Source organism: Heterodontus francisci, chromosome 13 (assembly GCF_036365525.1).
Source record: "Heterodontus francisci isolate sHetFra1 chromosome 13, sHetFra1.hap1, whole genome shotgun sequence".
In the NCBI taxonomy this organism is placed as follows: Eukaryota; Metazoa; Chordata; class Chondrichthyes; order Heterodontiformes; family Heterodontidae; genus Heterodontus; species Heterodontus francisci.
In genome coordinates, this window is record NC_090383.1 from 120017108 (window position 1) to 120031483 (window position 14376).

General features: G+C 52.6%; 1 protein-coding gene across 3 annotated transcripts; it reads left to right on the forward strand.

Annotated features, from left to right (window-relative positions):
* The first annotated feature begins 422 nt into the window (after nt 1-422).
* nme6 (NME/NM23 nucleoside diphosphate kinase 6) lies at nt 423-13639 on the forward strand. Of its 3 annotated transcripts, XM_068045615.1 has the most exons (7): nt 423-484; nt 1100-1202; nt 7654-7756; nt 10722-10761; nt 10907-11067; nt 12022-12206; nt 13444-13639. In XM_068045615.1, the coding sequence occupies exons 2-6, from the start codon at nt 1110-1112 to the stop codon at nt 12198-12200; spliced, it is 576 nt and encodes a 191-aa protein (XP_067901716.1). In that variant the 5' UTR covers nt 423-484; nt 1100-1109; the 3' UTR covers nt 12201-12206; nt 13444-13639. The 3 variants fall into 3 exon arrangements, with proteins under 3 accessions (XP_067901716.1, XP_067901715.1, XP_067901714.1); XM_068045614.1 differs by lacking the exons at nt 423-484; nt 7654-7756; nt 10722-10761; ... (1 more) ...; nt 12022-12206; nt 13444-13639 and adding an exon at nt 1680-3469 and having other exon boundaries at nt 1117-1202; XM_068045613.1 differs by lacking the exons at nt 423-484; nt 7654-7756; nt 10722-10761; ... (1 more) ...; nt 12022-12206; nt 13444-13639 and adding an exon at nt 1629-3468 and having other exon boundaries at nt 1122-1202.
* Nucleotides 13640-14376: the final 737 nt, after the last annotated feature.

The window sequence follows — 14376 nt, forward strand, 5'->3', positions numbered from 1 at the left end:
ATCACCCCGCACGCCACCAAATCCGTCGCGACCAACTGCATAAAAGTCCCCTCATGGTGACAGCCACAGGAGACATTGTTTCTAAGGTTGGTGAGGGGGAGGGGGAGGGTGAGGGAAACCCCTGATTGCAGGAGTTGTGGGAGAGATGGGGGCAGATTTAGGAGAAGATATTGATGGGGGAGGGGCTGATAATGCTGGAAGAGATCCAGACAAACCCTGCAATGAGGGAACCATTTACAACGACAATGTCACCAATGAACAGACCCGGAGCTGGAATCAGAGCGGGGGGAGGGAGAGCAGCCCGACCCCGCCGCCCGACCCCGCACTCGGCGACGCCTCCCAGCCCAGGCCCGGTACCCGGGCTCGGAACCAATCTCCGGGTCTGAGGCACCCGGGAGCGGGCGTCGGTGCGGCACAGGAAGTGGGGGAGCTGATTCCGGGGCGGACGGTTTCCGGTTGGTGGTTTCCATGGCGGCGGGAGCCGGTGAGTGGCTCCGCGGGCGGCGGGGATGGGGCGCGCGGGCTCCGGACCCCGCTGATACCCGGCACCAACTCCCGTTCCCGACCGGCGATTGAGCGGAGCCGCTCCTTCCCCACCCATAAACCTCCCTCTCCTCCCTCCTCACCCTCTCCTCCTCCCTCCTTCCCAGTTGCCCCCCCCCCCCCCCCTGTTGAGATTGAGGGGAGATTAGATTATTAGATTATGAAAGGTTTAGATAAATTAGACAAGGAAAAGCTGTTCCCATTAACTGATAGTACAAGGTGACACAGATTGAAGGTTTTGGGCAAAAGATGCAGGGGGAATATGAGGAAGGACTATTTTACGCAGCGGCTGGTAATGACCTGAAACTCGCCCACAAGGGTGATGGAAGTGGAGACTTCAAGAGAAAGTGGGATGGCCACTTGAGAGAACCAGACTTGCAGGGCCACAGGGACTGAGTGGGGGTGTGAGGCTGACAGGATAGCTCCATGGAGAGTCGGCATGGACCTGCTGGGAAGAATGGCCTCTTTCTGTGTCGTAAATGATTCTATCACTCATATTTAGTTATGCTGAAACTTCTTTTCATTAACCACTGTGATTGTATGTTAAACCCCTCAGTGCTGTGAAAATGCAGGCCCCTATTGGACACACAAGGCCATTACTCCAGCTCACACTGGCTCTGATCAAACCTGATGCTGTGGCTCACCCACTAATTCTGCAGGTAGGAGATTTCTGTTAACGCATTCATCCTGGGGGCGTTAGTTGCTGCATGATTTATTATGACGTTTAGCAACTCCCGCACCTTCCTGGTATATGTGTGTGGATTGGCCTACAGTTCAATTAAAGGAAGAAAAAAACATGCATCTTACTTGACTTTGGGACGTCTCAAACACTTTATGGCCAAGAAGGTGCCGTTCCCACCACTTAAAATGTCCACGATTAAACCGGCCAGTCGCTTAAAATGGCTGAAAAGTGATGACCATTAGCCATCTGTATTAAAGTCTATTTTAAAGTTGCCAATTACAGTGTCCTAAATGCTCTTCATTTCCGGTAGGAAGAGCTGTACTTATACACTAGTTCACACCTTCATTAAGGTGCACTGAATGCAAGAATAAACATAAGTAAATATCTCCTCATTCCCATCCAGTAACTTCTTGTGTACTCAAGCCGTTCTAATCTCTGTGGTGTGGGGTTACAGCTGACACTAAACACTGACTGCAGCAGCAAACATGACTGGAAAGAGGAAATCCATGAGCCTGGGAGCCAAGATTGAGCTCCTGAGCAAGATTGACGAGCTGCCCAAGATGAGCCACCGTGACCTGGCCCAGTACCTCGGGCTTCCCAAGTCCACTGTCTCTGACTTGTTGAAGCAGCGAGACAAGCTGTACAGCGAATGGCATCAGGACTCCAATCCCAACCGGAAAAGGAAGCGTGAGGGGAAGGATGTGGAAGTGGAAGAGGCACTGCTCCGCTGGTTCCAGAACGCACATGGGAGAGATGCCATCGTCAGTGGCCGTCTTCTATCCCAAAAGGCCAAGCTGTTGGCCGCAGCCCTAGGAAAGCCCGATTTTAACCCCTCGGAAGGCTGGCTCCAGCGATGGAAGTCGCGGCACAACATAGTGTTCCGACGTCCACAGCGGGAGAAGCACAACTCTGGAGGGAGAGGTGTGGAGGAGTGGACAGAAGAGGTGTTACCCAGGCTACTTGAAGGCTACGGACCCCAGGACATCTTTAACTGTGATGAGACTGGTGTTTTCTACAGGTGTGTTGGATATGACATGCTGGCCTCACAAGGGGAGGATTCCATCGGCTGTAAGAAAGCCAGGGAAAGACTTTCCGTTATGGCCTGCTGCAATATGGATGGCAGTGAGAAATGTGATCTGCTGGTGATTGGAAAGGCGCAGAATCCCCGCTGCTTCAGAGGAGTCCACCACCTGCCTGTGACTTATCGGGCGAGTAAGACTGCCTGGATGACTGGGGACATTTTCTGTGAATGGATACGCCAGTGGGATCGCAGGCTGATGGGTCGTCGAGTTGTCCTGTTCCTGGATAACTTTTCTGGACACCCTTGTGTCTCTGGGCTAAGGAACATCCGTCTTGTGTTCTCCCCTTTCGACACCGTCTGTCTGACCCAACCCTTGGAGCAGGGCATCATCTACCGTATGAAGCAACATTACATCAAGGCAATGAGGGAGAAGGTTCTTGAAGAGATGGACAGTAGGACGGAGCTGACTGCAGCCCAGTGTGTAAAAAGAATCTCTCTTTTGGATGCCGTCCGTCTGTTGAAAGATTCCTGGGACTCGGTCGATCAGCAAACCATTCAGCAATGCTTCAAGAAAGCGGGCTTTCTAATGACTGATGGTGGGATAATCGGGGGATTGCAGGCTGTGGCTGCACCGGACGGTTTGACAGAGGAAGAATTCTCCCACCTGTGTCACCTCGGGGACCACAATGCTCCATATGAAGCTGAGACGGACGACATTGGAGAGGTGGTGGATGCAATGCGAGCCCAGAAGCCAGAGGAGGGAGAGCAGGACCTGGATAGTGAAGAGAGCTTGGTCACGCCGGCAGATGTGCGCTCCGCAGTTCTCACATTGCGACGTGCTATGGAGCAGCACCCCGATATAAAACCGGACTGGGAGACTCTTCGAAAGGTCGATCTAGTCTGGCGTCCGTATTGCCTGAGGAAGACTGCCCAAACTCTGATCCCAGAGCACCTTGGAAACCTGTAGGACTGATGTACAATCTTAAAATTTTTAATGTAGTTTAATGTTTTATTACTTTTTTAGTTTTAAAGACTGTTTTACCTTTTATTTTTTTCAAAGAATGATACAGCACAGGAGAAGGCCATTCGGCCTGTCGAAGCTTTGTCAGCTCTTTGAAAGAGCTATCTAATTAGATCCACTCCCTGCTTTTTCCATTGCAAATCTTTCCTTTTTTATATATCTGTGTATATATATATATATATATATATATATATATATGCCATTATGGTTTCAATAAAGCTAGTTGCATCGCACCCAGTTTTGTTTAATTTATTCAGTTGTGATCTATACCGTTCTAGCTATTTAGTGGAGTGCTGTAATAGTGTTACCCCATTATACCAGCCATCACATATAGCAGGCCAATCATGTTAGCACAAACGTGCCAGCTATAAGTGGTGAGGACTGTAAGTTTTGAAATGTAGCATTGAAGGAATGTAGGAAACATGGCAGCCAGTTTGTGCGCCACAAGATCCCATAAGCAACAATGTGATAATGACCACATAATCTGTTTTAGTGACATTGGTTGAGGGATAAATATTCGCCCCAGGACACTGGAAAGAACTCCTCTACTATACCTTGAAATAGTGCAATGGGATCATTTACGTCTGCCTGAGAGGTCAGATGGGTCCTTAGTTCGATATCTCATCTGAAAGATCTTAGCAGTACTCCCTCAGTACTGCACCTCAGCGTAAGCCTGGATGATGTGCTCAAGTCCCTGGAGTGTGGCCCATAGCTTTTTGATAGAGGCGAGAGTGCTGAACAATAGTTGACACCATTGACTATGCTTGTGTGCTCTCGGGTTTAGAAGGTTGCGGAGTCATCTGATCGAGGTGTATAAAATGATAAAAGGATTCGATTGGATCGATACGGAGAAAATACTTCCTCTGGTGGGGGAATCTAGAATCTTAAAAATTACAGCTAGGCTGTTCAGGAGTGAAATCAGGAAGCACCTTTTCCAAACACAGGGTAGTGGAAATCTACAACTTTGTCCCTCAAAAGGCTGTTAATTGTCTTTTGTTGGCTCAGGGATATGGAGCAAAGGTGGGTAAATGGAGTTTGGGTGCTGATCAGCCATGATCTGATTGAATAGCAGAATGGGTTCGAGTGGCTGACCTCCACCTGTGGTTTCACACGCCTCTCTCAGTAGTGCTGTTAAGTGGAGTGGAGTCTGTGCCTCTTTCCTCAATCCTGTGTGGAGAGCTATGAGAATGAGGAGCTGAAATCCCTCTCCCTGCCACACCATGAATGCAGCAACTAAGCTTGTGCTGCATCCTGTAGAGGAAACCTAATGCAGTAAGTTAAGAGTTCTGGATCTTCATTTAGCTATGAGTTGAGCTCACAATGGCACCGGGCAAGAGATTTAGGGACAGGTCTCCCTTACAAGAAATAAAAGGAAGAATCTGCATTTCTGTAGCGCCTTTCACAACCTTAGAACCTCTCAATGCACTTTACAGCCAGTGAAGTACTTTTTCAAGTGTAGTCATTTTTTTTTCTCTCTCTCTCCCTTTCCCTCCCTTCCTCCTCCTCTGAGAGAGCTTTTGTGTTTTTCTTGCTTTCAATCGTATCCTTTGATCGTGTGGCAGATTTTGAAAAGAGCAGTTTGCAGTAGCGCTTTCCCTTCCCCACACCCTGTAATGCAGCGCGGCCATTCCCCCACACCCTGTAATGCAGCGCGGCCATTTCCCCACACCCTGTAACGCAGCGCGGCCATTTCCCCACACCCTGTAACGCAGCGCGGCCATTTCCCCACACCCTGTAATGCAGCGCGGCCATTTCCCCACACCCTGTAATGCAGCGCGGCCATTTCCCCACACCCTGTAACGCAGCGCGGCCATTTCCCCACACCCTGTAATGCAGCGCGGCCATTTCCCCACACCCTGTAATGCAGCGCGGCCATTTCCCCACACCCTGTAATGCAGCGCGGCCATTTTCCCCACACCCTGTAATGCAGCGCGGCCATTTCCCCACACCCTGTAATGCAGCGCGGCCATTTCCCCACACCCTGTAACGCAGCGCGGCCATTTCCCCACACCCTGTAACGCAGCGCGGCCATTTCCCCACACCCTGTAATGCAGCGCGGCCATTTCCCCACACCCTGTAATGCAGCGCGGCCATTTTCCCCACACCCTGTAATGCAGCGCGGCCATTTCCCCACACCCTGTAATGCAGCGCGGCCATTTCCCCACACCCTGTAATGCAGCGCGGCCATTTTCCCCACACCCTGTAATGCAGCGCGGCCATTTTCCCCACACCCTGTAATGCAGCGCGGCCATTTCCCCACTCCCCCTAATGCAGCGAGGCATTCCCCCACACCCTGTAATGCAGCACGGCTATTCCCCCACACCCTCTAATGCAGCATGGCCATTCTCTCACACCCTCTAATGCAGCGTTGCTATCTCCCACACCCCCTAATGCAGTACTGCCTTCTCCCACACCCTGTAATGCAGTGCCGCCTTCTCCCACACCCTGTAATGCAGTGCCGCCTTCTCCCACACCCTGTAATGCAGTGCTGCCTTCTCCCACACCCTGCTGCAGTGTGTCTTTACCCCTCACCTGCTAATGCAGCACGGCTTTTCCCCATAACTGTTGCCACTAGTTCACCCCTGCAACTGGAAGCAGTGATGACCTTGGGAAATCAGTTGGACCTGCCAATTGCTGTGTTGGATTTGCAGGGCAACAAGCCTGGGTTAGACCCCATCTACTACGTTCAGTTTTGGGTACTGCACCTCAGGAAGGATGTATTGATCTTGGAGGGGGTGCAATGCAGATTTACCAGAAGGAAAACCGGGTTAAATTATGAGGACAGGTTGCATAAACTGGGTTTGTATTCCCTCAAATATAGAAGATTAAAGGGTGATATAATTGAGATAGTTAATATGGTAAAAGGATTTGATAGGATAGATAAGGAGAAACTATTTCCTCTGGTGGGGAAATCTAGACCGGGGGGCGTGGGGTTGCGGGGGCGCAATCTTAAAATTAGACTGTTTAGAGGTGCTGTCAGGAAACACATTTCCCCACAATGGTGTTGGTGATATTGGAATTCTGGACTCTCTCCCAAATGACTGACAGTCAATTAGAGCTTTAGAGACTGATAGTTTTTTTTATTAGGTATCAAGGGATATGGAGCAAAGGTGGGTAAATAGAGCCGAGATTCAGATCCTCTTGTTCTGTTTGAATGGTGGAGCAGGCTAGATGAGTTGAAGACCTCTTCCTTCTCCAGTGCTTGTCTGAATCTTGCAGGAATCTCAGTAAATTGGCCTTTAGCTGCAGTACTGATGGCTTCCAGCTGGCAGTGCCGTCATTTCTCAGCTTTATGCCCCAACAGGGAGCACACTCTACAGTATTAGAAGGTCTTGCATTTACGTAGCACCTTTCACAACCTCAGGATATCACAAAGCCCTTTACAGTCAATGAAGTACATATGAAATGTAGTCATTGTTTATAATATAGGAAACACAGCAAGCTGCCACAAACATCAATGTGATAATTGAGGGATAACTGAGGGTGGCGCAGTGGTTAGCACCGCAGCCTCACAGCTCCAGCGACTCGGGTTTGGTTCTGGGTACTGCCTGTGCGGAGTTTGCAAGTTCTCAGGTTTGCCTCAGTCATGCACTGGAATGTCAACCTGAGTTCTTGCTCAAGTCCATGTAGTGGGAATTGAACCTACAACCTCTGACTCAGAAGTAACAGTGCTACCAACTGAGCCACAGCTGACACAGTGTAGAAAGATCTGGCAACAGTGTTTGACATTTCTTTCTCTATTTCACAGCTTCCTGCTTTCTCTTCTGAACCCCCTAGCTCTAAGATTCTACCCCCTTGTTCTGGCTTCCCCCTCCAGTAGAAATAGTTGCTCTCTATCTGCCCCATCAACTCCCTTTAAACACAATTAGATCACCCTAGACCTTCCAACCACGTCTTTTATGAAAAAAAATAACAAATTAAATATACCTTATAATTTCCCCCCCATGCCACGGTTTTGGCCATTTCTAAGCAGTTTCTGAGGTCTGTAGTGTTGGGTGAAAGCTGGAACTGTAGTGAGCTGGGTAACTGTGAACATGTTCAGCGGTCAAGGTTCATCATATGGATCGTACAGGGTGTGTAGCTGAGGCTGGGAGAGCTGCAGGCTGTCAGTGTGAGGTCAGCCAGGGTGGCTGCTCTCTGGCTGAGACTGTGTGGGTGTGTCTGTTGGGTGTGGACTGGGTCAGCTGAACTTAGAAGACTTCTTCACCTGTCCCAATGCCCAACATTGAGGTTGACTGACCTGTGAAGAATTATCAGACCAGGGGAGCAGCCCCACGGATTTGTGACCAACCCTGATTGTTTCCCCAGGGGGTCCCGAGGGCTGTAATCGTTCACTATTCGAATCTCTGTAGCTCTGTATCACCTTTTGCTGACTGTTGATTTCAGGCTATCCATCAGAAGATATTGGACAACAACTTCATCATCCTGATGCACAAGTACTTAAAATGGGGTCAGGAAGAGTCTCGGAAGTTTTACGCAGAGCATTCAGGTATGGGTCCACCTTCCTGGGAATATTGACAAGTATATTCAAATATTTCCTTTTTTTAATTCATTCATGGGATGTGAATGTCACTGGCAAGACCAGTATTTATTGGCCATCCCTAATTGCCCTTGTGAAGGTGGTGCTGTTCCCATGCACCTGATGCCCTTGGTCTTCTAGGCAGTAGAGGTCACGAGTTTGGAAGATACTGTCAATGGAGCCTTGGCTAGTTGCTGCAGTGCATCTTGTAGCCCCCATGTGCTGGAGATGGATGGGGTGCCAATCAAGCAGGCCTATTTGTCCCAGATGGTGTCTGGCTTCTTGAGTGTTGTTGGAGCGGCACCCATCCAGGCAAATGGAGAGTATTCCATCACACACAAAAACAAAAAGTGCTGGAAATACTCAGCAGGTCTGGCAGCATCTGTGGAGAGAGAAGCAAAGTTAACATTTCAGGTCTGTGACCTTTCATCACAACACTCCTGGGAATATTAACAAATATCATCACACTCCTGACTTGTGCCTTGTAGATGGTGGACAGGCTTCGGGGAGTCAGGAGGTGAGTTACTCGCTGCAGGATTCCTAGCCTCTGACCTCTTCTTGTAACCGCAGCATTTATATGACTGGCCCAGTTAAGTTTCTGGTCAATTGTAACCCCCAGATGTTGATTGTGGGGGATTGAGCGATGGTAATGCTGTTGAATGTCAAGGAAAGATGGTTAGATTCTTGGATGTTCATTACCGAGAACTTGGTGGCAGTTGTTAAAAGTACAGAACATAAAGGATCAGTCAGTCGATGATCAGTACGGAGGAGGCACTACACTGGCGGAGGGGCAGTATGGAGGGAGCGCTGCACTGGCGGAGAGACAGAATGGGGGGAGCACTGCACTGACAGAGGGGCAGTGCTGAGGGAGCGATGCACTGTCCAGGCAGTACCGGGGGAGTGCAGCACTGTCAGGGCAATACTGAGGGAGTGCAGCACTGACAGAGGGTCAGTACTGAGGGAGCCTCTGACATGCTCTTGTAACCACAGTATTTATATGGCTGGTCCAGTTAAGTTTCTTGTCCTTTGTAACCCCCAGATGATGATTGTGGGGGATTAAGCGATGATAATGCTGTTGAATGTCAAGGGAAGATGGTTAGATTCTCAGATGGTCATTACCTAGAACTTGGTGGCAATTCTTGAAAGTTGAAATTACAGAACATAAAGGATCAGCCTGTTGGTGAGTACTGAGGGAGCGACGCACTGTCAGAGGGGCAGTGCTGAGGGAGCGACGCACTGTCAGAGGGGCAGTGCTGAGGGAGCGACGCACTGTCAGAGGGGCAGTGCTGAGGGAGCGACGCACTGTCAGAGGGGCAGTGCTGAGGGAGCGACGCACTGTCAGAGGGGCAGTGCTGAGGGAGCGACGCACTGTCAGAGGGGCAGTGCTGAGGGAGCGACGCACTGTCAGAGGGGCAGTGCTGAGGGAGCGACGCACTGTCAGAGGGGCAGTGCTGAGGGAGCGACGCACTGTCAGAGGGGCAGTGCTGAGGGAGCGACGCACTGTCAGAGGGGCAGTGCTGAGGGAGCGACGCACTGTCGGAGGGGCAGTGCTGAGGGAGCGACGCACTGTCGGAGGGGCAGTGCTGAGGGAGCGACGCACTGTCGGAGGGGCAGTGCTGAGGGAGCGACGCACTGTCGGAGGGGCAGTGCTGAGGGAGTGCTGCATGTCGGAGGGGGAGTGCTGCATGTCGGAGGGGCAGTACTGAGGGAGCGCTGCATGTCGGAGGGGCAGTACTGAGGGAGCGCTGCATGTCGGAGGGACACTACTGAGGAAGCACTGCACTGTCGGAGGGGCAGTACTGAGAGAGTGCCCCACTGTGGGAGGGGCACTACTGAGAGAGTGCCCCACTGTGGGAGGGGCTGTACTGAGAGAGTGCCCCACTGTGGGAGGGGCAGTACTGAGAGAGTGCCCCACTGTGGGAGGGGCAGTACTGAGAGAGTGCCCCACTGTGGGAGGGGCAGTACTGAGGGAGTGCTGCAGTGTCAGAGGGTCAGTACTGAGGGAACGCTGCACTCTTGGAGCAGCAGTGCTGATGGAGTGCCGCACTATCGGAGGGTCAGTACTGAGGGAGCGCCGCACTGGCGGAGGGACAATACTGAGGGAGCGCCGTACTGTCGGAGGGTCGGTACTGAGAGAGCGCCGCACAGTCAGAGGGACAGTACTGAGGGAATGCTGCACTCTTGGAGCAGCAGTGCTGATGGAGTGCCGCACTATCGGAGGGTCAGTACTGAGGGAGCGCCGCACTGGCGGAGGGACAATACTGAGGGAGCGCCGTACTGTCGGAGGGTCAGTACTGAGAGAGTGCTGCAGTGTCAGAGGGACAGTACTGAGGGAATGCTGCACTCTCGGAGCAGCAGTGCTGAGGGAGGGTCAGTACTGAGAGAGTGCTGCAGTGTCAGAGGGTCAGTACTGAGGGAATGCTGCACTCTCGGAGCAGCAGTGCTGAGGGAAGGTCAGTACTGAGAGAGTACCTCACTGTCGGACGGGCAATGCTGAGGGAGTGCTGCCGTGAGAGGGTTAGTACTGAGGGAATGCTGCACTCTCGGAGCGGCAGTACTGAGGGAGCGTTCTATTGTAGGGAGGTTCAATACTGAGGGAGTGCTGCAGTGTCAGAGGGTTAGTACTGAGGGAATGCTGCACTCTCAGAGCAGCAGTACTGAGGGAGCGTTCCACTGTAGGGAGGGTCAATACCGAGGAAGCGCCGCACTGGTGGAGGGACAGTACTGAGGGAGCGCTGTACTGTCGGAGGATCAGTACTGAGAGCGCCGCACAATCGGAGGGACAGTACTGAGGGAGTGCTGTACTGTTGGAGATGCTGCTTTTCGAATGAGACATTAAAGTCCCTGTTTAGGTGGATGGACGGCACTTGTTAATTGGTCTGATTTCATCATTAGTGTAAGTGTATGTTTTCTCTGATTTGTTGTATATTTACAGGCAGATTCTTCTATCAGCGAGTGGTGGAGTTCATGGCCAGGTGGGTTTTACAGGCACTACAAAGCAAAGTCTGGATTTCTGATGGCGGTGTTGTCTAGTCTGGCATTGCCACTATCTCCTTTCACAGTTGTGGGCAAAGTTGCTTTGCCTTTAACCTTGCTGCTTCACCTCTCTTTGTTTGGCAGTGGACCCATGAGAGCATACGTCCTGGCTCACGAAGATGCAGTCTCGCGCTGGCGTCATCTGATGGGCCCCACCAAGGTGTTCCGTGCACGCTACTCTGCTCCAGAATCGATCCGTGGCAACTATGGACTGACAGACACAAGGAACACGACGCATGGCTCAGGTGAGGATCCCTAGCTCAAACAGGGCTTTACTGGGACTGAGAGGGCTTTCACTAGAGAGTCTGGTAACCTCCTTGTATCTCTGAAGCCCAGCTCTCGAGCAAAAGGAATGTTTGTCTTCAACTTATACCTACCCTTATTGTATTGAAGGCTATCTCAAACAGAGGCAACTTTAGACTGCTGCTTTCTAACTTGTTGCACCATTGTTTACTTCCAGCACTACAATATTACCTGCCCCAGTATCTCTCTCACTCACTGTCCCTCAGTTACTTCTACAATAACAACAGACAATGCTGGCAACACTCAGCAAAAGCCGAGTGCAGGCAGGTGAACATTTCAGGTGTAGGCTCCCCATCTGATCTCTGGTCAGGCCTTGTGGCTGGGCTCTGATGATGCTTATCAAACAATATCAGCGAGGGGAAACCTTGTGAATCCGTGAACATTTTCTCTCCCTCCCTGTCCCCGAGTGGTTTTATTAGATGGTTTGGACTGTGAGACATGGAGAGCAGCCTTCAGCTCACATTGACTCTGCTACACCAGGATTGTGCCCTCTGCTAACAGCAGGCACACTCAAACTTCAGCTGAGCAGTCCCGGTTTGACCCTGTGATCTTTACTTGGTTAAAATAAGTTTATTTGTAAATATTGGGTATGTACTAAAATGTGCAGGGGAGTGGGTCTAATTGAAAAGCTGTTTCAAAAAAAGGCACAGACCTGATGGGTCTAATGGCCTGCATCTGTGCTGTATGATTCTTTGAAATTCACCCCATTTAACAAGGTGTTGGTTTTCTTCTTGGTCAAGGCTGAACAATCAGGTTCACAGAACTCTTTCTAACCCTCTTTGAATTTGAAGGTTCAGTCCAGGAGGGGGGTCATTCATTCCATTGTGAGACCTGAATGTTTTGCAGTGTTGCTTTCTGTCCTATTCTGATGCATGTTTCTCGTTTTTCCCTTTCAGACTCGACAGAATCGGCAGCAAGGGAAATCTCCTTCTTCTTCCCAGAGTTTAAGGAGCAGCAGTGGATCAGCACTGAGGAGATGTCCTATCGCCAGGGGCAATACTTCTACCATTCAGAGAAACAAGTGCACCTGCTTAGCAAACATCAGAAGCATTCAGTCCAGGCTCAAGGGAGCTGACTGCAGGTGGGGTTCGAGGAAGCCGACTGCAGGTGGGGTTCGAGGAAGCTGACCGCAGGCGGGGTTCGAGGAAGCTGACCGCAGGCGGGGTTCGAGGGAGCTGACCGCAGGCGGGGTTCGAGGGAGCTGACCGCAGGCGGGGTTCGAGGGAGCTGACCGCAGGCGGGGTTCGAGGGAGCTGACCGCAGGCCGTGCTTGGGGGAGCCGACCGTAGGCCTGGGCTCGGGGGAGCCGACCGTAGGCCTGGGCTCGGGGGAGCCGACCGCAGGCCGTGCTCGGGGGAGCCGACCGCAGGCCTGGGCTCGAGGGAGCCGACCGCAGGCCTGGGCTCGAGGGAGCCGACCGCAGGCCTGGGCTCGAGGGAGCCGACCGCAGGCCGGGCTCGAGGGAGCCGACCGCAGGCCGTGCTCGGGGGAGCCGACCGCAGGCCTGGGCTCGGGGGAGCCGACCGCAGGCCTGGGCTCGGGGGAGCCGACCGCAGGCCTGGGCTCGGGGGTGCCAACCGCAGGCCTGGGCTCGGGGGTGCCAACCGCAGGCCGTGCTCGGGGCCGCCGACCGGAGGCTGTGCTCGGGGGAGCCAACTGCAGGCCGGGTTCCGGCATGCCGACCGGAGGCCGGGCTCGGGGGAGCCGACCGCAGGCCTGGGCTCGGGGCCGCCGACCGGAGGCCGTGCTCGGGGCCGCCGACCGCAGGCCGTGCTCGGGGGAGCCGACCGCAGGCGGGGTTCCGGCATGCCGGCCGGGCTCGGGGGAGCCGACCGCAGGCCGTGCTCGGGGCTGCCGACCGCAGGCCGTGCTCGGGGGTGCCGACCGCAGGCGGGGTTCCGGCATGCCGACCGGAGGCCGGGATCGGGGGAGCCGACCGCAGGCCGTGCTTGGGGCCGCCGACCGCAGGCCGTGCTCGGGGGAGCCGACCGCAGGCGGGGTTCCGGCATGCCGGCCGGGCTCGGGGGAGCCGACCGCAGGCCGTGCTCGGGGCTGCCGACCGGAGGCCGTGCTCGGGGGAGCCGACCGCAGGCGGGGTTCCAGCATGCCGACCGGAGGCCGTGCTCGGGGGAGCCGACCGCAGGCGGGGTTCCGGCATGCCGACCAGAGGCCGGGCTCGGGGGAGCCGACCGCACATGGTGCAGGTCATTTTGATGCTCGTTGAGGTGAAACAAGCTGGGCCAGACGTTCTGTGGATGCTTGTGGTCGGCATGTCAGTGGTCAGTCTAGTTACAGTCTGTTTTGTCTCCCTGACTCAGTACAGAGTCGCGAAAAAGTGTGAGGACAGTAAAGACATCAGTCCACTGTGGAACTACAGCCCCTGATTATCAATCCCAGCTCCATGCAACATCGCTCCTCCGAACCGGATGTTACTGCAATCTGACTCACTCACTATGATTATTCTTTTTTTTACTATGTAATGGTTAAATAAATGATTTGTATATTTATATCAAATGATGAGTTTCCAGCTATGTATTATTCCACCTGCTCATTCACAGCCGCCTCACTTTATTTCTGTTTTTAATGTTTTTAGTCGCTCACGAGATGTGGGCGTCGCTGCCTCGGAAAGCAGTTATTGCCCATCCCTAATTGCCTTGAGAAAGTGGTGGTGAGCTGCCTTCCTGAACTGCTGCAGTCCATGTGGTTGTAATATTTCATTCATGGTAATTCTGGGTGTTGAATCAGTTATTTTCTGTGTGTGTTGAGTAAGCTGCTCTTGCTCCCTTCCTTGATTCCCTGCTGGGGCCGAATGTCACGGTCTGTCTGTTCCTTGTTGCACTTCCACCTTGGAGTTGAGGCACCGAGTGATGCCAGTCAGGGTCAGTCCTGGCTCCACAGAATCTCTACACAGACATGCTTCCAGCACAAGACACTGATCCTGAATAGTTAATCTGGATACCGTCCACATACAGTGGCCCCTTTTGCCTTCTCACTCACTCTCGCACGCACATAATCTCTCGCACACTGGCGTACACACTGACTCATGCTCGCTCACTCTTCCAACAGAGGTAATTGTTTAGTGAACACTGGTTTAGCTTCCCCCCTGTCCCTATATCATGGACAAGGGGAGTTTATAGCACAGTGGGAGGGCATTTAGCCTATTGTGTCTGTGCTGTAGCAATCTAAAAGTAATGCTGCTGTTGTATTTCCCTCTGCTTCAGCTGTTACTATCAGACCAATGCATTGCGACC